General features: G+C 50.0%; 2 protein-coding genes across 3 annotated transcripts; one reads left to right on the top strand and one right to left on the bottom strand.

The window, feature by feature from the left end:
- Window positions 1-299: 299 nt before the first annotated feature.
- NPAS4 (neuronal PAS domain protein 4) lies at window positions 300-6,775 on the top strand. Its single transcript, XM_036930030.2, has 8 exons — window positions 300-1,522; window positions 2,239-2,393; window positions 2,575-2,677; window positions 2,790-3,051; window positions 3,223-3,332; window positions 3,675-3,810; window positions 3,931-5,369; window positions 6,036-6,775. Exons 1-8 carry the CDS (start codon window positions 1,348-1,350, stop codon window positions 6,062-6,064), a joined length of 2,409 nt encoding a protein of 802 aa, XP_036785925.2. The 5' UTR covers window positions 300-1,347; the 3' UTR covers window positions 6,065-6,775.
- A 5,065-nt stretch (window positions 6,776-11,840) lies between these two features.
- MRPL11 (mitochondrial ribosomal protein L11) lies at window positions 11,841-14,857 on the bottom strand. Of its 2 annotated transcripts, XM_036930051.2 has the most exons (5): window positions 14,554-14,786; window positions 14,075-14,170; window positions 13,557-13,650; window positions 13,312-13,471; window positions 11,841-12,133 (listed from the first exon to the last, which is right to left on the bottom strand). In XM_036930051.2, the coding sequence occupies exons 1-5, from the start codon at window positions 14,674-14,676 to the stop codon at window positions 12,028-12,030; spliced, it is 579 nt and encodes a 192-aa protein (XP_036785946.2). In that variant the 5' UTR covers window positions 14,677-14,786; the 3' UTR covers window positions 11,841-12,027. The 2 variants fall into 2 exon arrangements, with proteins under 2 accessions (XP_036785946.2, XP_036785955.1); XM_036930060.2 differs by lacking the exon at window positions 13,312-13,471 and having other exon boundaries at window positions 14,554-14,857.
- Window positions 14,858-23,621: the final 8,764 nt, after the last annotated feature.

Below are 23,621 nucleotides of genomic sequence, written 5' to 3'. Positions count from 1 at the left end.
GTCTCCGGGAGGTGCACGGATCTCGGAGGATGTAGCTCGGCCCCCTAGCTTCTCGGCTGCGTCCCCATCTTCGCCGCCAGAGGCGGGCGGGGGGAGCCCTGCAGAGCGGCGCGGAGGCAGCCAGGCCCCGCCCGCCGCCGCCGCCGCCGCGGGAGGATTCCTGTCCTAATATGGAGCTGGGATTCCCCCGGCCCCGCCCCCGCCCCCGGCCCGCCGGGAGACCGAGGCTTGCAGCCGGCGGAGGTGAGGCGGGGGGGAACCGCTCGCCTTGGGGGCTGGGAACGGGAGGGTGGGGTGGGGGCGGGGAACCTAGATGCAGACCCAGAGCCTCACCATACCCTAGGGCCCTGCCTCAGTTTACCCCATTAGTGGCTAATTAATTGACAGGGAAATGAATCGCTGCAGACTTCAGGCTGGTGTTGCTGTTCCTATTCTTGGCTTGGGAAAAATAGAACCAAGGTCGGTTTCAGATGGTCCCTGTCCCTCAGGACCCCCTTTCCACCCCATCCTAGAGACTTAGACCCCCATGTAACTCCTCCTGCTAAATCGCCAAGGCCTGGATTTGAAAAAGGGGAAGAGGAGATTTGTTCTTTGAAAGTGCTAAGGGAATCCCAGATAGAGTAATCCCTAGAGAGAAAATCACCACAGCTGTGACCCATCCCACAGAGGCCAAGAGGGGTCCTTCTTCCCCTTATGTGAACGTGACCCTTGTCTGTCAAGAAGCTAGGGGTAGTTTGTGGACAACCTTGTCCCTTCCGATTTCCTTATCTCCTTAGAAAAATCGATGTCAGAACCAGTCCCTCCCGCCCACTACAGACTATCCTGCCAAGGGCTTCAGACCACTTCACCCTTGCCCTCTCGTTGCCCTCCTTTGAACACATTCGGACGCCTGGGTCCCTGCACCCCCTTCAGGCCTTCCTAATGCAGCGCCTGCCTCTCGGCTCAGCTGCCGCCAGTCACGGCCCCCTCCGCAGCCTCCGTTCTCCCCCTCCCGGCACCCCTCCCGCTCTCATTCTACGTCATGGGATGACGTCGGAAGCCAGGGAGGGAGGAGGAGCGCCCCCTTCCCGAGCCAGCAGCTCCCGCTGCAGCTTGCTTAGCCCAGCCTCCCTCTTTCCCGCCCCCCTTTCTCTAAAGCGAGCCCCCCACGCCTGGTAGGAGCTATATAAGGCGGAACGAGGCAGGCTAGGGGGGCAGCGCAGCCGAGCGGAGCCCAGGAGAGGAGAGGAGAGGAGAGAGAGAGCCTGAGCGAGAAACGGGGAAGCGAGGAGGAGGAAGCCACTGGTGCGTCGGGACAGACACGCAGGTGTTCGGAGCGCCGGGGCTGGAGCTCCACAGCCGCTAGTCATGTACCGCTCTACCAAGGGCGCCTCCAAGGCGCGCCGCGACCAGATCAACGCTGAGATCCGGAACCTCAAAGAGCTGCTGCCGCTAGCCGAGGCAGACAAGGTCCGGCTGTCCTACCTGCACATCATGAGTCTTGCCTGCATCTACACTCGCAAGGGCGTCTTCTTCGCTGGAGGTGAGCAAACTGGGGCTTCCAGAGACCCTGGCTGGTGGGCACCGGGGACAGTGAAGCTGAGGGAACCCGCTGGGACTGCCGCATGTCTAGGAGAGCGTGTTGGCGAGCTGGGGAGAGAGGATACTCGGGGAACTCAAGACTTTCTACTTTTCCACCTGAGCTCTGTCCAGAGTCCACCTTAGTTTTGGATGAGGGTTAGAGAGCCAGGATAATGTCCTGCTTGCCAGACATATGGGAAGAAGAGAGCCAGGACAGAATGGCTGCAATTCCCACCAGCACAGAGGCACTCAGGGTGCCCGGGGAGGGATACCTGGGAAGTTGTGGGGATGGAGACACGAAAGCCTGGGAAAATGCAGCAGCTGGTCGCGAAGCTGGAAGAGCGCGCCTGCAGCCTTTGAGGCGCTGTCCGTGGTGCTGACACCACACCGGGTTGCGAGGCACTGCCCGCGGTGCTGAACTCCCGGTGGGCTTTGGAGCGCTGTCCGTAGTTCTGAAATCCATGGCTGCGGAAGCCCTGGTCCCGACTTAGAAGTCGAAGGGCTCTCTGGCTGGGGAGATCCAGCAACAGGTTCTCTGGGCGACAGCCTGTGGGCAGCGGTGTGTTCAGGAGCAGACGGAGGGAAATTCCTCTAGACTTTCTGAAACTCAGTCCATGCCTTTCTCACTCTGTTTTGGTTCCCAGTCTTACTCCTGACTCACCATATCTTCTCATCCAGCAGGCACTCCTCTCGCAGGCCCCACGGGGATCCTCTCACCTCAAGAGCTTGAAGACATAGTGGCAGCCCTACCTGGCTTTCTACTTGTGTTCACAGCCGAGGGGAAGCTGCTATATCTATCTGAGAGTGTGAGCGAGCATCTGGGCCATTCCATGGTGAGTGCTGAGCATCCTCTGAGCTTGGGCTGGGACACAGATGAGACAGACTAGCTTTCCACATCTGAGAATCTGAGAATTACTGGGGAAGGAGAGGTTCTATGTGTCAAGAGATTCTATGTGTTAAGGATTAGCTCCTGCCGCCTTCACTAATGGTCATCTCTTCCTTACCTTTCTCCAGGTGGACCTGGTTGCCCAGGGTGACAGTATCTATGACATCATTGACCCAGCTGACCACCTAACTGTGCGCCAGCAACTCACTCTGCCCTCTGCCCTGGACACTGGTAAGAACTTTTCCCTTCTTCCAACCAATCTCCCTCCTGCTGCCCTGCTCCTCCCTTCTGCCATCTCTCTCAGCCATGCTCCCTCTTATCAGTTTTCTCTTCATTCACCTAGATCGCCTCTTCCGCTGCCGCTTCAATACCTCCAAGTCCCTCCGGCGCCAGAGTGCAGGCAACAAACTGGTGCTTATTCGAGGCCGATTCCACGCCCATCCACCTGGGGCCTACTGGGCAGGAAACCCCGTATTCACAGCTTTCTGTGCCCCACTGGAGCCAAGACCCCGTCCTGGCCCTGGCCCTGGCCCTGCCTCACTCTTCCTGGCCATGTTCCAGAGCCGTCACGCTAAGGACCTGGCCCTACTGGACATCTCTGAGAGGTAAGCCCAGAGTGTTCAGACCCCAGGAGGAAGGCAAGCCAGAGATGAGGCGACCTTAGATTCTGGAGTCAGGGGAAGGGAAGCCTGAGGGGTTAGAGGACCTGAGAGTGAGGTGCCTGGGTATCTAGCAGGGAAAACAGAAAGCTGACCTCACCCTTTCCATCTTCCCAGTGTCCTAATCTACCTGGGCTTTGAGCGCAGTGAACTGCTCTGTAAATCATGGTATGGACTGCTGCACCCTGAGGACCTGGGCCACGCTTCTGCTCAACACTATCGCCTGTGTGAGTGTCCAGAGAACCTGGGGACAAGACAGGGAGCTGGGAAAGGGTATGGGAGACCCAACCAAGAAGGGTTATGGTCAAGACTGATGCTGGGTAAATACCAGAGGCCAACACTTTTGGATGCTATAGGGTGAACATTAGGGTGAGGAGTCAAGGTGACAAGAGTCAGAACTGAGGAGTCCAAGTGGTGAGGTCAAGGTGGGGAGCTGAGTGGTACAAGTTAGGATAGTCAGAAAAGAGGATGTCATGGATACCCCAATTCAATGGAGAGGTCAGCAAGGGGGAGTTTAGGTGGTGTTGCCTGATGGGTGTCCTAATTTTGTACCTCTTCTTCCCCTTCAGTGGCTGAAAGTGGAGATATTCAGGCAGAGATGGTGGTGAGACTTCAGGCCAAGCCTGGAGGCTGGGCATGGATTTATTGCCTGTTATACTCAGAAGGAACAGAGGGGCCCATTACTGCCAATAACTACCCAATCAGGTGAGTTGCGAGGCAGGGGTCTGGGGGCAGCTGACGTGGGCATGGAGGAGGTACAAATCAGGGAACTACTCTGGGAATGCACAGCAAACCCTTACCTGCTGCCTCTTTTCTCCTTTCCAGTGACACAGAAGCCTGGAGCCTCCGCCAGCAGCTGAACTCTGAAGATACCCAGGCAGCAGCCTATATCCTGGGCACCTCAACCATGTTACCCTCATTCCCTGAGAACATCCTCTCTCAGGAGCAGTGCTCCAGCCCTAACCCACTCTTTACTCCAGCCCTGGGGGCTTCCAGAAGCACCAATTTCTCCAGTGCTCCCGAGCTGGGTGCTGTCTCAACATCAGAAGAGCTTCCTCAACCACCCAAAGAGCTGGGCTTCAGTTACCTGACATTCCCAACTGGCCCTGAGCCTTCTCTTCAAGCAGACCTGAACAAGGATCTTGTGTGCACCCCGCCCTACACACCCCACCAGCCAGGAGGCTGTGCCTTCCTCTTCAGCCTCCATGAGCCCTTTCAGACCCACTTGCCCACTCCCTCCAGCTCTCTCCAAGAACAGGTGACTCCAAGCACCGTGACCTTTTCTGATCAATTGACGCCCAGGAGTGCAACCTTCCCAGATCCAATGACTAACCCACTACAAAGCCAGCTGACTGAAACCTCAGCCAGAAGCTACGAAGATCAGTTGACTCCCTGCACCTCCACCTTCCCAGATCAGCTGCTTTCCAGCACTGCCACCTTCCCAGAGACTCTGGGCAGCCCTGCCCATGAGCAGCTGACTCCTCCCAGCACAGCATTCCAAGCACACCTGAACAGCCCCAGCCAAACTTTCCCAGAGCAACTGAGCCCCAATCCTACCAAGACTTACTTTGCCCAGGAGGGATGCAGTTTTCTCTATGAGAAGTTGCCCCCAAGTCCTAGCAGCCCTGGTAATGGGGACTGCACACTGCTGGCCCTGGCCCAGATCCGGGGTCCCCTGTCTGTGGACGTCCCCCTGGTGCCTGAAGGCCTGCTCACACCTGAGGCCTCTCCAGTCAAGCAGAGCTTCTTCCACTACTCTGAGAAAGAGCAGAATGAGATAGACCGTCTCATCCAGCAGATCAGCCAGCTGGCTCAGGGAATGGACAGGCCCTTCTCAGCTGAGGCTGGCACAGGAGGGTTGGAGCCACTTGGGGGGCTAGAGCCCCTGGATTCCAGCCTGTCCCTTTCAGGGACTGGCCCTCCTGTGCTCAGCCTGGACCTCAAACCCTGGAAATGTCAGGAGCTGGATTTCTTGGCTGACCCTGATAACATATTCCTGGAAGAGGCGCCTGTGGAAGATATCTTCATGGATCTCTCTACCCCAGACCCCAATGGGGAATGGAGTTCAGGGGATCCCGAGGCAGCGGTCCCAGGAGGGGCCCCCTCGCCTTGCAACAACCTGTCCCCAGAAGACCACAGCTTCCTGGAGGACCTGGCCACATATGAAACCGCCTTTGAGACAAGTGTCTCAGCATTCCCCTATGATGGGTTTACTGATGAGTTGCATCAACTCCAGAGCCAAGTTCAAGACAGCTTCCATGAAGGTGAGTCCAGCCAAAATGTTTAAGAACTCAGGTAACTGTCCTGCCAGTGAGATGCTGGGGGCATTAGATGAATAAATCCCCCTCTCTGTACCTCAATTTTATTAATGGGATACTGCCTAGGGTCGCAGTGAGGATAAGAACTAATGAGAAACAATGTGGAAGTTCTGGATAAGTAGGCTTGGAGGGCAGAGGTAAGGGATGTGGGATAAAATGCAAAAGAATCCTTGGGCAATGGCTTGTGTTTCTTAATTCTATGAGGAATTAGATCAGCCATCACCACTTCATTTTACAAATGAAGACAATTGAGGTCTCAGAGTTAAAGAAACCTGACTAAGGTTGCACAACAAACTGATGAAAGAGGAATTATAGCTCTATCTCAGTATTCTTGCCCCCAGAATACAAAGCAAGAGTTTATAGAGTTTGGGAAAGAAAGAGGGTGGGACTCAGCCCCTGGCCCCATCGGAGGCTCCCTGCTATGGCTCCGTCTTTCCCGGAACTATAGCCACAGTTTCACTCCATCTGTACAAATTGCTTCCTTATCCGCTGAGCCTCCGGTGATCATTCACGTTGGTCTAATATATTTGAAGCCCATACTATGTGCCAACATGCATGCACACCAATCCTCAAACTCTCTTTCCTAACAGGACTTATTCTCTCTCTCTGCAGATGGAAGTGGAGGGGAACCAACGTTTTGAATAAGTCTGTGACTTAACGTCGTCAAGTATGGCATATTGTCATCAAGACGTGGAGCCGCTCTCCACCCCCCCGGGACTGTTGGGGGGATTCTGGGGGCCAGAGGGGGATATATCTGATTCCCCAGGCCTGCAGGATTTTGCGGGGGGGGGAGGTGGGAGGGCAAGGAGGGAACCTTCTTTTTAAAATTTAGACTTCGAGCGATCCCAGTTTCCATTTCAATCTGTATTCACTCGTAGTGAGTTTCCTTGAATGGGATTTCAAGCGGAGAACAGGGGAATCTCACTTCCCCACCCCGCGCTGCCCCATGGGCCTGGGCCAGTTCTCCACTCCTGGGGGCCAAGCCACCCCTGGGCCTTGGTGGGGGAAAGGCAGCGCCTGCCCGGGCCAGCCTGTGCCCTGAGGGGCTCTTGAACCCACGTAGAATTCTCTACACACCAGTAACGGGATTTCAATTCCGATGGACTCTGCCGCCCTGGCGGCCCTTCTTGTGACTCTTGCGCCCCGCGCCTGGGGTGGGGGGCGCGAAGAGACGCTACATTCCTTTCCGATGGAGGAAGGCAGACCTGCCGCCGTCACACGTGTGCTTGCACAAGTGCGTGTATCTGGTGCGGGACTCACCCCGCTGCTGGACTGCCTGGGCCTGCCCAGGCAGCCACCTTGTGGTGCTGCGGTGACTTCGTAGCCAACTTTATAATAAAGTCCAGTTTGCCTTTTCGGTACCCCTGGTGTCATGCACTGCTGTGAAAAGGGAGGGGTGGGGCCCTGAGAAGGTTGGGAGGCCCAGCTGAGAGCCTGGGAGTCCAGAGGTAAACTCTGGACATGCCGATAGCCCTGGCATGTCTTCACCCACTTATGCACCATTCATCCTTTCACTCAGCATCCGAGAGTACAGTGTGTGGTCCACCCTGCACAAGAAGCTGGGGAGTTTGATGCTGAAACAGATGTTACATCTTGCTTTCAAGACGCTTTGGCATCCAGTACTGGAAGGAGTCTCCTGCCTTCTTCAAGCTTGCAGTGCTCACAATGTGGGAGGGAACAGAAGGGCCTGGGGAAGGGTAGGGGGTTCAGCTTGGCATTTTCCTGGACATGGGTTTGAAATTTCAGGACCTGCATTTCTTCCTTCAGCCTGGCCCGGAAGGGAAGCAGCTTCCCTTTAGGCCTTGGATCTTCTCACTGGAAATGAAAACCACTTCTGCTACGCTCGCCCAGGGTTCTCAGCTCATACTTTCATTCACCACAATAAAGCCTCTGGACAGGCATACTGGCACCCTTTCACTGACAAAGTAACTGAGGACCACAGGTAGATAGTGGTTTTTCCCACAGAGACGGTGAGAGGTACAGGTGGGAAATATATCCACATCATCTGCGTTTGAGCCCTGGGCTGTCACCTCTGCCTTCAAAGCCAGTGAACCACCATCTCAGATTGTCCCATCCTGCATTACTTGAGAAGGACAGGTTTGGCTCAAGCAGGGGTCTGTACTCCTACACGTAGGAGCTAGAGCAGACCTCAAACTTCTGAGCAGAATAGAACTTGGTGGGTCAAGAGAAGAAGTTTCCACAAATGCTGTTTTCCTCCAAGCTTGAGAGCGCAACAGCCCAACAGTGTATGGCTAGAGGAGGGGAATAAAAATTAGGAGACAGAGAGACTTGGGTTCAAATGCTACCTCCACTTTGGCTGAGAGGGACCTTTGTACCTGTTCCTTCACAGGTAAAATTAGGCTGAAAAAATGGCGCTTACCTCCCAAAGATGCTGCTAGGTTTTGATGGGGTCTCTATAAGCTGAAGAGTTCAGAACACATTTAAGTGACTGAAATGAATCAGGAGGCAATGGTGACTGTAAAGGTTTAGACGAAGTTTCTTTCTCAAGGAGAAGGAAATTCCAGGCCCCCCACTTTTCCCCAGTGAAAAGTGGGGCTGGACTCCAGGAGCTGAGAGTTCCCCTAAACCTCTTCTCATTCCAAATCTTCCAGCTCTGGGCTGTGCCCTTAGAAGATCCTATGGGAAGAAAGACCTTCCAGGGAACTGTCACCCCCTTTCCACCTTGGATGAATCCTTGGGTGAAATGAGAAGGTGAAGCTTCAGCCTCTGTCTTCCTGTGCATCTTTTTCCCAGCTTGGACAAAAGAAATGGACCAAAAGCCCCAAGAGGACACTGTCTTAGCTCTGCTCCCTCACTGGCACTGAGCGCAGAGCTGGGCACATGGCAGACACGCTAGAAATATTTTATTAAGAAGACCATTTACAAATATCAGTCCAAGGACGTGAGTAGGAAGGCACCAGTTTCTACCACAAAAATATGTTCCTAAGTTCCCCAGAGAGCAAAATGTTGTTAACTTCCAGCATTTCAAATCTTAAGCGACCATAAGCTCAAGACACACATTGGAGACCCATCCAAAAACGTCCCTGGTAGTCATCAAAAACAAGCCAAGCTGTAACAGCAAAGAGGAGCCTGAGGAACTAATGACAAAATGATAATACAGTATTCTGGATGGGATACTAGAACAGAAAAAGAGTGTAAGTTAGAACTAAGGAAATCCGAATAAAGGTTGGACTGTTAATAATATGGATGGACTGTTAATAATATGGATTGTTAATAATAATATATCAGTATTGGCCCATTAATTATAACAAATGTACTACATAAGTAAGATGTCAATAACAGGGAAAATAACAGGTATGGAGTATGTGGGAACTTGGTACTATTTTCATGTTTCCATAAATCTAAATCTGTAATAAAAAGTTAATTTAAAAGGCAAAATGAAATAAATGAAAATTTTAAAAGTGAAAAATATGTGAGGAAAAACAAACACTTCACTGGGTTTTGGTAGTGGTGGGTGATGTAGTGTGTACTGGTACGGAGAAGGCACCCTGACGCTCAGAACCAGAGATCCCGGCAGCGAAGTCCAGCACGGAAACGAAAATTAGAGCCAATGGCTCCACCTGCTGGACAGAGAAGTACCTGCATCTGTTCCTCACTGGCAAGGTCCCTGTGGCTGAGCCTCGTAGCTTAGAATAGATGGATAAACTGAGGCCAGGGAAGAGGAAAGGACTTGCCTAATGGCACTTCCAGAGTCGCTGCAGAAGCCAGCTCTGACTCCAGTCAGTTCCCTTATCACCAATACCAGACTCTGCCCTGGGAGCAGAATGTAGGAGAAAGCACTCAAATTTGGAGATCATAAAAGACTGAGCTCAAGCGTTGGCTCTACAATCTCACTTTTTTTTCATGTGATAAATATTTACTATACCTACATGCTCTAGGCACTGTTCAGGGCCCTGGGATGCAGTTGTGACCAAGGAAGACAAGGTCCCCGGGCACACAGAGCTTACATTCCAGGTGTGGGGAGACATGACAGAAAGGAAATAAACAGCTCAAAGGAGTGTACAGCGTGTACAGTAAGGGAAAGAGCCAGGCTGCTGTGAGAGAAGCACAGCACAAGACTGGAGGGCCGAACTTAGACTGGAGTGTCAGAAAGCCTTTTCAAAGGAGGTAACATTGGGCTAAGAACTCAAAGATGAGAATCGGGAATCAGAATATTCCTGGAAACACTCAAAAGGACAGCAAGAGTAGAGGTATTAACTGGGAAAGGGTGTGACCCGTTTATGGAACAGTAAGGAAGTCAGTGTGGCTGATCAAGGCCAGCAGGAGGAAGAGTCGCTGGTTGGAGAAGAGGGTAAGATTGCTCAGGGCCTTTCGACTGCGGTAAGAAACTCGTATTTTACTTCACATGCAATAGAAATCCACTGAGGAGACTTAAGCAGGGGAAGAACAAGATACGATTCACACGTTTAAGCCATCCCTCTGATAGATGTGTGGGGAGTGGATTGGAGGAGGCAGGAAGAGAAAACAGGAAGGGGTGCGATGCCCAAGGTGGAAGGGAGGAGGGCAGCAGTGCTGAGAGCAGCCCGAGCCTGCCCGCAATGCCACTATGCACAGGCTCTTGGCCCGTGGGGGCAGACCTTAGGCGGCTCCGGGATCTCCACCTTCTGGTATCCGCACATTTGTATGATCCCCACGTTGACATGGGTGTGACTACGTTATGTAAAGACTGGCACTCCTTTTCTGAGGAGTCTTTCTCCCTCACTGGCTTGGAGGAAGTAAGTGGTCAGGGTGGGAAGGTCCACATAGGTCGCCTCTGGCTGACAACTGAGGCCCTCAGTCCAACTGCCCAAATGCAATTAAATGCTGCCAACATCCACATGAGTTTGGAAGTGCATCCTTCCCCAGCTAGCCTCAGATGAGACCACAGCCCCAGCTGACACTTTTGATTGCAACTCTGTGAGACCCTGAAGCAGAGGACCCTAAGCTATGGCAGACTCCTGACCCACAGACATTGTGAGAAAAAATACTGTTTTAAGCCACTAATGTACAGCAACATTGTTATGCAGCAGCAGATAATGAAAGCAGTTCTGCCTGAAATCCTATGCTATGCTCCCCCCTTGCTGGGTCCTAGTCATCATTCATGCCTTTGCTTACACCCCTTCAGGTCTTTGTTTTAAAATCACTTCCCCTGGGAACTCCTCCCTGAATCCCCAGGCTTGGTTTTGCCTCAATCTGCATGAATACTTCTCCTTTGTCACAATAATTTTAATTGTTTCTTCACGAAACAGTAACTGTGTAATTATTGTTAAGCAGCCACCTCTAAAGGCAGGAACTGTGTCATATTTATTCTTGTGTCCTCAGTCATAGGAACACCAAGCCCAGCACCTGACATAAGCCACTAAAAACTGTTTTCCAAAGACGTTCATCACAGGGTTGTATGTATACATATGTATTTTTAATGCAAACAATAAGGTACTCAACAGTTGAGGACTTGATTATAGTCCACCTATATATAAGACAGAATACTAAGCAATCATTAAAAATTGTTTTAAGGAAGATAGTTAGAAAATGTTCTAAATAACTGCCAAGTTAAAAGCATAAGAATACAACAGTATCTACAGTATCTCAGTTTGTTTTTCAAAAACTGTTACATATTATACATACACAGAGAACAAGGAGTAGAAAAGATATACATCCAAATACTGGCAGGAATCTCATCTGGGTTGGAGAGATTATGTGAGGTTTTAATTTTCTTCTGTTTTTCTATGCTTTCCATAACTTCTCAGTGTAAAATGAAGCACCTAGCACATAACAGAAGATGCTTGGTAAATGTGAACCCCATTTCTGACCCGACTCCTCTCTTCTCTAAGAATAGTCCCTGATGTTCTGGATAGTGGGGAAAACAAAAGACCCAGACTTCGCCCACCTTGGGCTGGTACCTACTGAAGCTTTGCTTCTTCTGTGGGTCTGTGGCCACAAACCCCACAATAGCTTATGTTCCGCTAACCCTTGAATCCAGAGCCAGTCAGTTTAGTAGAGGGGCCTTAGCAGAAGTAGTCCCTGGGACCAGGGGCTTTCTGTTCAATAACTGTTTGGGGCTGTGACCTGAAGTCCTCACAGGGCCTCACAAGTCACCAGATCACATTTCTGAGGGGGCACAAACAACGTCTGCTGTGTCTGCACACCAAGCCCCAGAGTCCACAGCCCCACCTACCCTGCCCATTCATCCACCCCTAGGGGGGGAGGAAAACACTCAAATCTGAAGGCCAGTACTCTACTCCTACCTCTGCCAGGAATTCAGAACCTGGGCAAGTTGCTCTACTTGGCTGAGCCTAGATCACATATCTGAGAAACAGCATGAAGACCCCTAGGCCCTCAGGGAAGCTGATGTCTTCCATGCTGGCTACCATCTGTACTGGCACCTTTCCCCTGGGGTCCCAAGACAGAAGTCGAGAGTGGGAGACAAAGGACGTTTATTTAGGTCTGATCCCTTGACACAGCCATTTGTGTAAAAACATGTAATTTAAAATCAGGGAAATAATCAGATTGGTGTCACCTCCCTTCCTCCCCTTGGGCACAGCTTTCCCAACTGGCTCCATTCCCAGCACCTCCCTTCAAAATCCCAGATTGTGGAGGACAGGGGTCACTTCTTGGCAGCTTCTGCCTGGGCTGCCAAATCTGCCTCTTTCTGAGCAGCCAGGAATGTGGCTCGCTCCTTCTGGAAAGCTGCGAGTTCTTCTGAACTGAGGCTGCAGGTGCAGAAAAACAGACGGCAAGTGAGTGGCTGATGGCTGGTGGGGAGCTCACAGGCGCCCATGTCACTGTCTCAGAGCTCTTTCTTCCTCCCTGGACTTCCCAGTCTCCATACCTTTGCTCACGTTTCTTCTGCCGGGAATGCCACCCCCGACTCCCACCACTTCTGCCTTTTATCCCCTTCTTAGAGCCCTACTGCTCTTTGACAGTTACATCCCAGTCCAGATTAACTACCCCTTCCTCTGTACCCCAAAACACTTTGTACACTGAAGTCATCAGGTTGTGCACATGTCTCTCTTCCCAAGCAGGGACCAGATTTACATCTCTGTATTCCTAGTGAAAGGAAAGATTTGAGAAATGCCAAGTCCATCCCTGTTCCATGCCTAACCCCACTTCTTTTGGGAAACAACTGTTAGCCTTCACATGGGTGTGACATCAGCAGCAAGGGACCCATAAAGGGTTGGGTGTTGACCTTGCTGTGATAGAGCCAGATGCCCTCCCACCCAGCATCTCACTTCAAAACAATTCCTCAGACCATCTGAAGCTGATGCCGCATTGACCTGGAGATCAAGTCTGAACTTGAGACAGCTAGAAAGGTCCTTCCTGGCTGGTCCCTCTCTGCCCCGCCTATCTCCTATTTTTCCATTCTGCCTCTGTACTTCGCACCAGATCATATTGAACTTCTTTATGACACTTTCACCCTCCATCCTTCACAGAGGGTTTTCCCTCTTCTTGGAAGGCTTGCCCCCAGTCCTTGACCTCCTTTCCCAGGTCTCTGCTTAGACGTCACCTCCTCTTCAATGTGTTCACTGACACAACAGGCGGAAGCAGAGTCCTACTCCTGCTCTCAAGACACTTAAGAATCCTTTTATCAACACTGAGCATCTGCCAGTCTAATGCTCTGTTTATATATCTGCCTCCAACTCTGGACTGCAAGTTCCTGAGGATTAGGGCCATGCATGGCTAGGTCACATCTAGCTGTATCCAACGTCTAGGTCAGTGTTTAACACATAACAGGTACTTAGTAAGTGTACTGGATGAATGAGGTGCCCCACTCCCAAGAGGCTGAGGTCCGGAAGCTGACTCTCCCACTGTAACAGCCCTCTCAGTTTTGCCCCAAAGTCAAGAACTGCCCCAGCTCTTCCTGCACATTAAGCCTCCCCAGGACACTCACTCCTTCACCACACGAATGCCCAGGGAACGGGCAGAGCCAATGATGGAGCGGATAACAGAAGACAGAGGGGCATCCTGCAGGGCGAAGGCCTCGTCCTGAGCTTTAACTCGGGCGATCTCGTACACATGCTTCAGGGTCACCAGGCCTGCCACCTCCTTCCCTGAAAGCATGAAACAAGCAGCCCTTCAGGTGTCACTGCTTCCTTCCAGAGCCCCAGAATCCCAAGGGCCCACCCTGCCCCTTACCTGTGTGCCGGGCCCCCTTCTCAATCCCAGCAGCTGCCTTCAAAAAGTAGGAAACAGTGGGTTGTCCAATCTTGATTTCAAATGTCCTGTCAGGCTTAATGGAAAAAAGAAATATGAAAGTATCTCTTCCTGCTTCCTCCAATCCTGCTGCCCCAGCCCAAGGAATTTCTAACTTCCTGTTCCCCCTTTCCCCTGACTCACCTCTCAACGATGTCCCTCTGGCAGGCCACAAAACCACAGGAAAAATAAAGCTGCAGCAAGCGGCCTGTCACCTCTATTCCCCGCCCAACTCTGCTCTGGAAGTCCCCGTGAAGAGGAGGGGCAAAGGGAATGTGGCAGAGTGGGCTCAGAAAATATGTGGTATAGTCTCCACTGCGTTACGAAGAAAAGCAGGGCTTGGTAACGAGAAGAGACTCGCCCCAAGTTAGGCGCAGAGAAGCAACCCTATGTGACGGGTCCCAACCCAGGCAGAGAAGGGGGCATGCAAGACAAACAGGGTAAGGGGCCCGACTGTGCACCTTCACAAAGATCTTTGTAGGCAGAGGGATGCCTTCTTTGATGTCCTTTGTCTTCTCGTTGAACTCCTTGCAGAACTGGTTGATGGAAACTCCTCGCTGTGAGGGAAAACAGAGGGGTTAGTGTCAGAAGGAAGAGACGGCTTCCTGCCACCCAGAAGGCCCCGTCCGCTCCCTCCTCCGTCTCAGTTCTCTTTGTTCCCGTCCTCTTTCCTCTACCCGACATCAGCTGCCACTTCATGCGCCGGATGACCTGTAGCATCATCTCTCTCCATCCCCACAAGTGCCCGCCGAGGAAGGACTGGGCAGCGGAGTTTGAAGAGGCTGTGTAACTAACTCAAGGACATTCAGCGTGTGCGTAGCAGCGCCGGGCTTTGAAACGAGGCCTCCCTGGCCCCACAGCCCGCGCCGTCCACCTGCGTCCTGGCTCCTGACCCTCCAACCCCGGCGCCTCCCACACCGGGTTCCAGCCGCCGCAGCACCTGACCCAGGATGGGGCCCAGTGGTGGCCCGGACATGGCCTGGCCTGCCCGCACGATGGTCCGGATCACGCCGCCGACCTCGGGCTTTCTGAGGGCCCTAGTGGTCCTGCTTAGCTTCGACATGACGCGGGGTTACCAGCCTTAGTTCACCTCAGGGAAACTGCAAAAGCGATAGTTCCGTGAGCTGCCATTTTGAGTCAGAGGTCAAGGGTCCTCACGTTAGGTTAGGGCAGGTGAAACCTACAACAGCAGCGTTGTGTTGGTCCTTTCGCTCTCCAAATAGTAAAAGGAGGGTGAGATGAAGAGAAAAAAAATTTTTTTAACTTGCTATCTTATGAAGACACGAAGGGCTCGGGGACACACACACCTGCTGGAGAGCGCACAGGCAGTACCTCGGACAACTAAATTGACGGAGGAGGACCTTAATTCCCGCACAGCGTTGTGGGCATGGTAGTTTTGACTGCTTAGGCAAATCCCGCAGATGTCTATGCGCTGGGGCGCCATCTGCTGGACGTGGTGATAATCCCTGGTTTGAAATTAATGTAGAGCTCGTTCTTAGGCCTGGGAATCTCTTCACTCTCTGAGCTTGTTTCCTCATCAGTTCTGAAAGGCAGGATGGTTGAGTACAGACCCTGGGAGCAAACTGCCCAGTTACTCCCCTTGCTGGTTATGAACTATATCAAGTTACTTATTTCATTCTTCCCCTGTACAATGGATTTATAATATGTAGCACCTACCTCTAGCAATTGTTGTGAGGACTGAGTTAGCCAAGTGCTTTGTAAATATGTGCTATTAACTGTACAATAAGGAAAAACTGCAGACTGTTGTGAGTCTTAACAGGACCAGAACATGTTTGATACATCATCTGTGTCCAATAAAATAAGCCAGCATCTTATTATATAATTTTTAACTTTTTTTTTTTAGCACTTGATACATATCATGTAGTGTGTTAAACGCTTTAAGGGCATTGCAATGGTACGAGGTTGTTTTATTATATCCCTTTTACAAATGATTGCAGATATTTGACCTAAAATTGTAAGCATCCGATTGGAAGACAGTAGACATCATATCCAGCCAACACATCCTTTGCAAGTATTATCATACTCTTTGATTAGATGTAAGATGTGTTTTCCTTCTTTATCTACTGTTATTTGGACCTTCTGGTAGATGTAATTTGAGGATTGTGGCATAGCTTCTATTTCTGTGTCTAAGAGTTGCAGTTTTTCTTCCGGCCAGCTAATAATAATTAAATAAATAAATAATTGACATAATAAACAGATTTGTAATATGTAAATTATTTATGAAAAAAAATAATTCTATTTCCAGAAACATATCACCTCCCAGATCTGAATCACTACAGGACTTATTTACAGAAGGTAAGCTTATTTTCCCCATTGTCTCAGTGTTGCACCAAATGCCTGTCTTTGGAATTGTAAATGAAGTCATGTTACAAGAGAAATCATATAATTGTACTGTGTCATTTTTCTGGCCTTCCCAACAGAAACTGCCTTTTCCCATACACCAAATACTGTGGCTTGTGGAAGAACATACAAGAGGTCATATCTGGATGAAGTCAGGATTCCAGTTTCTTTGGGAGCATAACCATGGGGAGAGCAGTTTTGTCTTACCCGCCAGGAATGCTGTCTCCAAAAGCTCTGATGGCTGTAGAACAAATGGGGTATGTGGAACTAACCTCAAATCACTGGATGTCCCAGACTATTGTCAGGTGGGTAGTTGTCACTCCTAAATGTGCCAAAGACTGGATGTCCCAGTTTACCAGGTCTGATTGTTACACTGTGGTTATCCGGCCCTCTATCCACCATCTTACCCCTATAAATTGATTATCAGGAAATGTGTTTCCTTGGCTAGTTGGTACCCACCAGACACTATAAGCAAGGGAGCCTCAGGGCATGCTATGCTGTGGCACACAGTGCAAGTGACAGCTGTTTTCTGTCCAGAAACTTTCCTTAGCTTAATGGCATCAGTTTCTATAGCCACACAATGTTCTTTCTGTTTAGAGTTCCAAAGTTGTCTCCCCATGTCATTATTAGATAGGGTCTCACTTATGTTATTATAGGCCATCAGTCCCTTATAGTGTATATCACTGAAAAGAGGTTTCCTCCACCAGATTAATCCTAGAGTCTTCCTTCCACAATTAACACTTAATCTGGTCAGTTTCTATATTATACCAAATAAAGTAAGATTTCCCTCATGGAAGATCAATAAGGTTAGTATTTTCCCATGAATGGCTTTCAGGTTTAAATAATGGAAGGGGAATTTTTGATACAAAGAGGGAGAACTGTTGGGATGAGGAAAATTGTTAGTGATAGCATTCTGCACCCAGCAGGGGCAGAATTAGGTTTCCCAGGAAGAGGACACTATTACAAAGACAGAGGAATAGAAGAATCGTGATCAAGCGGAGGACGATCGGCATGTCCAGGCTCACCCACAACATCATTTCATACTGACCTGTCGACATTTGTCTTATCAGTGAAAGTCTTCTAATTCGTGGTGGGACCCAGAAATGTATGGCTTAACTCTGGACAAATAAATCCACTGACCACTCCCTGCAGCTTAACTGCTGAGGCAGTTGCCAGTAGGACAGCAAGTGGCCCCTTCCATTTGGTGTTCAGTTGATCCTGAAGGGATCATTTCAGATTTTTAAGATCACTTGTTCCCCTGGTTTAATAGTTTTTCATTTCTGATTACTGTCTCCAGGAGAGGGTGATATTTTATTCCTATGTTCTATAATAGCTTTGTATACCAGGCTCAGATTAATCACATGTTGTAAAATCTGATTTATGACCTCATCTACTAATATGCCGTTAGACAGGAAAAGCCTTCCACATATCATTTCATATAGACTAAGTTTTAAACTAGTCCTCAGGGCAGATCGAATTTGGAGCAAGGGTTTAGGGAGTAACTGTCCAGGGCTCCTGAGTCCCCTTACATAGCTTCGCTAATGTTTTCTTTATGAAATGGTTCATTCTCTCTACCTTTCTAGAGGGCTGGGGATGCCACAATGAGTGTAACTTGTACAGTGTCCCCAGGGCAGAAGCACATCCCTGAGTAACTTTAGTGATGAAGGTGAGGCCATTGTCACTCTGGAGGGATTTAGGCAGTCCAAATCTAGGAATAATCCCTTTAAACAAGTATTTATATACATCCACTACCTTTTCTGTTCACATGGGAAATGCCTCAACCCATCTGGTGAACATGTCTACGAAGACCAGTAGATATTTAATACTAGCTTTTGGGGGCATTTGAGTAAAACCAATCTGCCAGTCCTTGAGTGGATACGTTCCTCGGTACTGAATAGGTTTGAGCAAAGTCGGAGGAAGCAATGGGTTTCTATGTTATTTCTAATACATAACATCACTGGCAGCTGTTACCCTTTTAAAAATTTTTCTTAAGCCCCATCCTGAAAAGGCCTTATTAATGAATCCCCAAAAGGTATCTCTTCCATAAGGGCTCACATCATCAAGGCTCTGAATGAACTTCCATTGCTGGGCCTCAGTGGAGAGAATTCTGTCTCTTATTAACCAGCCATTACCCTCTTCTTGATATCCTTCTCTCAGGCATACTCCCTCTCTGTGTGGGAATACTGGGACAGACCTGCAGTGTCCGAGGGATTAACAACTGAAGTCAATTCTTCACTGGAATTGATATATGGCTGCCTGTTTGGCCATTCGATCAGCCTTATTTTATCTTGACTAATGAGTGACACATCTTATAATGTATAACAGCCACTTCTGCCAGTAGTTGAATGGCCTCCAAAAATTCAATAATTAGTTGTAACTCCAGGTGGGAAATCTTGGGGCAAAATACCGCTAAAACCGAAATCAGTCAAAGGGAGAAATAAAGTTAAGAAACCTGTTTTTTTCTTACAAGCAGCCTTCCTGTCTCTCTCTTGACCAGGCTGCAACAGAAGAGAGAGAGAACTCTAACCAACCTCTCCCGTCCTCACGGGCCCTTGTAATTACCTATTGATATGTAGATGGACTAATTCTCTCCATTCTTTGGAAACACCTATTGATATGCAGATGCACTAAAGCCAGGTGAGAGACGCTGGAAATATTACAATTTTATCCACAGCCCACCCCTCCAGAAATCTAGCCTCACAATCTACACATTCCCCATCTTCTGCAATGGCCCCTGTGAGAGAAAACTGGAGCATTGTAACCAGACTAATAACATAAAATCATGATAATCCTCAAGCTAGAGGATTCAGCTATGTTCAAAGTCCTATGCAGATTAAGTCCATAGGTCGCCCATTCCACAGGCAGGCAGTAGCTGAACAGGTAGGGAATTCAGAGCCATCATCACATGGCAGCTGCAGCCAGGGGGGCGCATCCAGGCCACAGGGACTGTGGAAGAAAATAACCTTGAGGGCCATAAGATACATGTTTTAATGACACCAGCATAGGCAAATCTTCTTCATCATGTAGGATACATGCAAGAGAGTGGTCCTGTGATAGGATGGTGGTAGGAATGGGATCTCGTCCTGGTCTAGTACACCAGACTTTTACCCCCTTCCCTGTGGGAGGTACAGATGGGTCAATATATAGGGCTACGGGAGGCACATGCACTGGCCATAAAGATAAAACAAAACTTCCCTGTAAGATGCTCTTACCTCCTGGATGTTTTGGGTACACTACTGTGCTCTTTGGGGGCCACTCTGTTACTCCAAGAATACATATGAGGCCAGCTGCCAGGCCTTTTCCCCCAAGGTGCCAGAAGGGCCAGCCATGGCTGGTCCATGTGTTGAAATGTCCAGGGCCAGGTCCATTCAACAGAGTCTCTAGGGTTAAATGCAGTAGGACTGGCAGCAGGATGGTGCTCTGCTGGCCACATCCTGGCTTCAATAACTCCTCTTTGGTTTGCACATACAGTCATACAGGAGAGGCAGCAAGGTGTGTGAGCATATCCGCAGGGCTCAAGGCTCCTTTTTGGGGCTTCTCATTCAAACACTGTATCACTGTCCATAAGTGAACTGACCAGCCCCATAGACTATTGGTGTCTGACTTCAGGCCAGATTTCAACAAACCATTGTACCTCTCTATCATGCCTTCTCTCTATCATATGGTACATGAAACTTCAACTTTATTCCTAATTGCTGCACCCATCCTTGTAAAGCATGTCCAGTAAAGTGGGTGCCTTGATCGCTCTCAGTCACCTGCGTCTGGCCATAGGCTGCAAGGAGATGCTCTAGGCCCCTCTTGGTGGTTTGCTGATCTGCACAATGTTCAGGAAAAGCAACCAATAGTCCAGTAGCCATGTCCACAGAAGTCATGGCATACCAATATTCTTCTGATATGGGCAGAGGCCCAATATAGTCTATCTGCCACCTGACAAGGGGTACTGGCCCCTTTACTATTGTCCCATGTTGCTGTGGGACTCAGTGTAAGTCCCTCTTAGAGCACACAAAGCACTTCCTCTGTGCTCTGCTGACTTCTTCAAAGGTCAATGGCAAACCCCACCAATGGGCTACAGCCCATATTGTCTTTTGCCCCATGTTTAACAAATGCTGATGCAACCATTGGGCTACATCAGAGGCAGGCTTTCCTTCTAGCCAGTACACCTGGGCTAGTGTGTCTGCTTCATCATTCCCTGGGGATGCCAAAGGCAAATGGCCAGTCAGATGGTATATGGTAATAGTCTTAGTCTGACCAGAGGCCCATAGGTTTTGCTACAACTCTTGCCCTCAAAGGGGCTGATGACCAACCATCCAGTTGGCATGGTACCATGTCAGTAGCCACAGGGTCAAGCCCCAATAGACAGCCCAGCTGTCAGTGCAGACAACTATGGGGGAGGGCTCCTGGGTGATCACGAGCCATACTGCCTGCAATTCAGCCCACTGGCTACTCTTCCCCTCCCTATCCTCCCTCCATATTGTCTCAGTCTTAGGATGGAAAGCCACAGCCCTCCACTTCATGGGCTGCCCATGACTGGAGCTGTCTGCATACCAAGCATCTTCAGGTATAGGGCTTTTTCCTCCAGATAAGGACTCTTGGCTACCAATGACTCAAAAGCAAGTTCTTCCTGCTTTCCACTGGTATAGGTCACTGGCCCCAATAAGCATTGGAGTTCTCCACTTAAGGGGCTAGTAGAGAGGGCACTGTGCTGCTGTAAATGTGCTCCCAATTTGGCCAGTGTAGGCGCCTGTGCAACAGCACTCTGTGGCCTTTGGGTCCAGTCTTGCACCCACCCCGCAATGGGATAGGTGGCTATTACCTTGGTCAGAGCTGTTCAGGTGATGGGCTCCATAGCCAGCAAGGCATGGTACACAGCAGCCCGTTGCTTCTCTATCAAGATGGACTGGACCTCTGCTCCTTTCCATAGTTGTGACCAGAATCCAATGGGTCGGTGTGTCTGTTCAAGCTGCTGCCAAAGACCCCATCCATAACCATCCTTGGTTACATGAACATCCTGCTCACAGGGCCTTGATGAGTCCACTACACTGAAGGCCTGTACGGCCTTGACTGCTCGCTTAGCAGCAGTAAAAGCAGCTGCACGTGTCTCATCCCAGTCCCACCTGATGTCCTTTCTTACCAACTGGTATAAGGGCTTCAGAATTTGTGCCAAGTGCGGGATAAACACTCCCCAGTAGTCCAAAAGACCCAAAAACTCTTGTAATACTGCCACAGTGGTAGGGGTGGGGAAAGCCTGGACCTCGTCTATGACTGCTTCAGGAACAACTTTAGTTTTACCTGACCAGACAACCCCCAAGAACTTCACAGACAAACCATGTCCCTGTTCACAGCCCATCCTTTCTCCTGTAGATGTTGCAGCAGTCTAGTTGCTGCGCCTTCTAGATCTGAAAGAGAATCAGACATGAGCATAATATCATCAATTTAGTGATACAGCCACACTGTTTGCTGTTTCTTCCATGTGACCAAGTCCTGGGCTACAAGTCCATCACAGATGGTGGGACTGTGGAGATATTCCTGTGGAAGGACAGTGCATGTCCACTGCCGTCCTTCACACATGAAGGCAAACTGTTCTTGGCTTTCCTGTGCCATGTCAATAGAGAAGAAAGCATTAGCAAGGTCCACAACATAATGATATGTCCCCAGTTCATGACTTAGTGTGTCCATAAGGGCTGCTACTGAGGGGACAGCAGCATGCAAAGGGAGTGTGACTTTATTTAATTCCCTATAGTCCATGGTCATACGCCAAGAGCCGTCTGGATTTCTCACTGGCCACACTGGGGAATTAAAAGGACTGTGAGTGGGCTTTATGATGCCCACCTTCTCCAACTCCTGTAGACTTTCTCCAATTTCCTTTTGCCCACCAGGCAATTTATACTGACTAGTATTTGTCACTCACCTAGGTACAGGCAGAGCTACACGTGGATGCTTAGCATGTCCCCTCAATACTGCCTTTACCACATGTACCCTCAGTATGAACTCCCCTGCAGTGGTCTGTAACCACAGGCCCTGCAGGGTATCTACCCCCAAAATACATTCAGGGATGGGAGAAATGTACACAGTATACTTATTTGGGGGTAAATGCCCTTGCCACAATGGGATTTGGGCTTTCTTCACTCTAATTGCCTTACCCCCATAGCCATCTGTCACAGCAGGAGTCCCAGGAAAATGCTCAGGTTTGCCATAACTCAGAGAACACTCAGCCCCATTGTCCACCAGCACCAGGACATGTTGTACATTCACAGGGGACCAATGAATTGCTAATTCTACATGGCCTCTGGTCCCCACCACGTCCCCCAAGGTGGGGGATCTTGACGTCCCACCCCCATCGAACTGAGATGCCTAATAGTCCTCCTGTGAGGGTGAGGACCCAGGCAAATCCTGAGTACTGTCCCTCCGGAAATTTTCCAGGGACACAGGCCTGGCATGAGGCCTTGATTCCAGTTTCTGTGTCCTGGACCTTAGTGGCTACAACTGCTGCTCTGGCTTTAATTGGTGCCACAGTTCTAACAAGATCCTATTAGGCTGCCTATCAAGTTTTTCTTTCACTACCCCGTCCTTTATCAAATCAACGCACATCTGGGTCCTCAATGTAAGATAAATTCTAGCCGGTATAAGCAGGCAAAGAGAGGCAACAAAGGGCCAGGTAAGTTATTTAAATACCCCCGGGTGAGGTTCTATGGCCTTCTTGCCAGAGGCCAGAGAAGTCACACCCGGTTAGGGAAGTGGGAGGCTTATAAGGGGTTAGGAGGGGGAGGAGTGGGCAAGCTATCCTAGGGGGTGTGGAGAGGCATGATTGGCTAAAGGTGACATAATAGACAACTAGAAACTTTTTTCTTTCCAAGAGGGAGGAGGCTGACATCCAGGTCCCAGTTGGCACATCAGGATGGAAATCAGGAAGAGCTGTCCCCTTTCCATATACGGCAAGGACTTTAGGGTCTGGTCTGTTCTCCCCCTATGGCATCTCTTTGTTCTGTTTGCATGTCCTTGTTTTTCCTTCCTCCAGCCTAACACTCAAGACCTACACAGGGCCTTTTGCACCTCTCCTTTCAGTCGTGGCCTGCACTTCCTTCCGTGCCCTTATTGTTTCAACCTCCTCCAGATCTGCTAAAGTACAAGCAGCCTAACTTATGGGTTGCCCTATGTGGGGGGCAAGAATAGTCACTAGGGACCCACAGAGAGATGGGGGAGCTGTGTGCAGCACCAGGTTTCTCATTCCTACCGTGAACAACTCAATGGGGCACTGGGGGGCCATATCATAGACAATATTTTTCATGCCCAGTTCCTGCAACACCTGTTGGAGCTCTACATACATTTTCCAGATAGCGTGTCAGTATGGTAAATCACCCTGATTAGGCCAAACTGCCCTGATGGCAGCTGTCAGCCAATCCAGAAGTGCTTGATTCCCTGAGATATGATGGGCACTTTGCAACCATTGACAGAGGGAAGGGTGAGTTGTCAGAGAAGCCAGTCTACTCCTTTCAGAACTCGACATAACAATGCTTTCCACCCCCATATCCCAGAGACCTAAAAGCCATGAAGGCAGAGATTCCGATGGCTTCTGCCCATACCGGATGCTCACGTCCACCAGCTCATCCCGGGTACAGGGGCGGAGCATGGAGGGCTCCACAACCTGGG

Source organism: Manis pentadactyla, chromosome 9, assembly GCF_030020395.1.
Source record: "Manis pentadactyla isolate mManPen7 chromosome 9, mManPen7.hap1, whole genome shotgun sequence".
NCBI classification, from domain to species: Eukaryota; Metazoa; Chordata; class Mammalia; order Pholidota; family Manidae; genus Manis; species Manis pentadactyla.
This window is presented reverse-complemented; position numbering and strand designations above follow the sequence as displayed.

Coding starts and splice junctions, on each gene's coding strand:
- MRPL11 (XM_036930051.2), bottom strand. CDS start 14,676: ATGTCGAAGCTAAGCAGGACCACTAGGGCCCTCAGAAAGCCCGAGGTC. Junction 14,171..14,553: donor TGGGCCCCATCCTGGGTCAG/GTGCTGCGGCGG, acceptor TTTCCCTCACAG/CGAGGAGTTTCCATCAACCA. Junction 13,651..14,074: donor CTACAAAGATCTTTGTGAAG/GTGCACAGTCGG, acceptor TTTTCCATTAAG/CCTGACAGGACATTTGAAAT.
- NPAS4 (XM_036930030.2), top strand. CDS start 1,348: ATGTACCGCTCTACCAAGGGCGCCTCCAAGGCGCGCCGCGACCAGATC. Junction 3,052..3,222: donor CTACTGGACATCTCTGAGAG/GTAAGCCCAGAG, acceptor CCATCTTCCCAG/TGTCCTAATCTACCTGGGCT. Junction 3,811..3,930: donor GCCAATAACTACCCAATCAG/GTGAGTTGCGAG, acceptor TCTCCTTTCCAG/TGACACAGAAGCCTGGAGCC.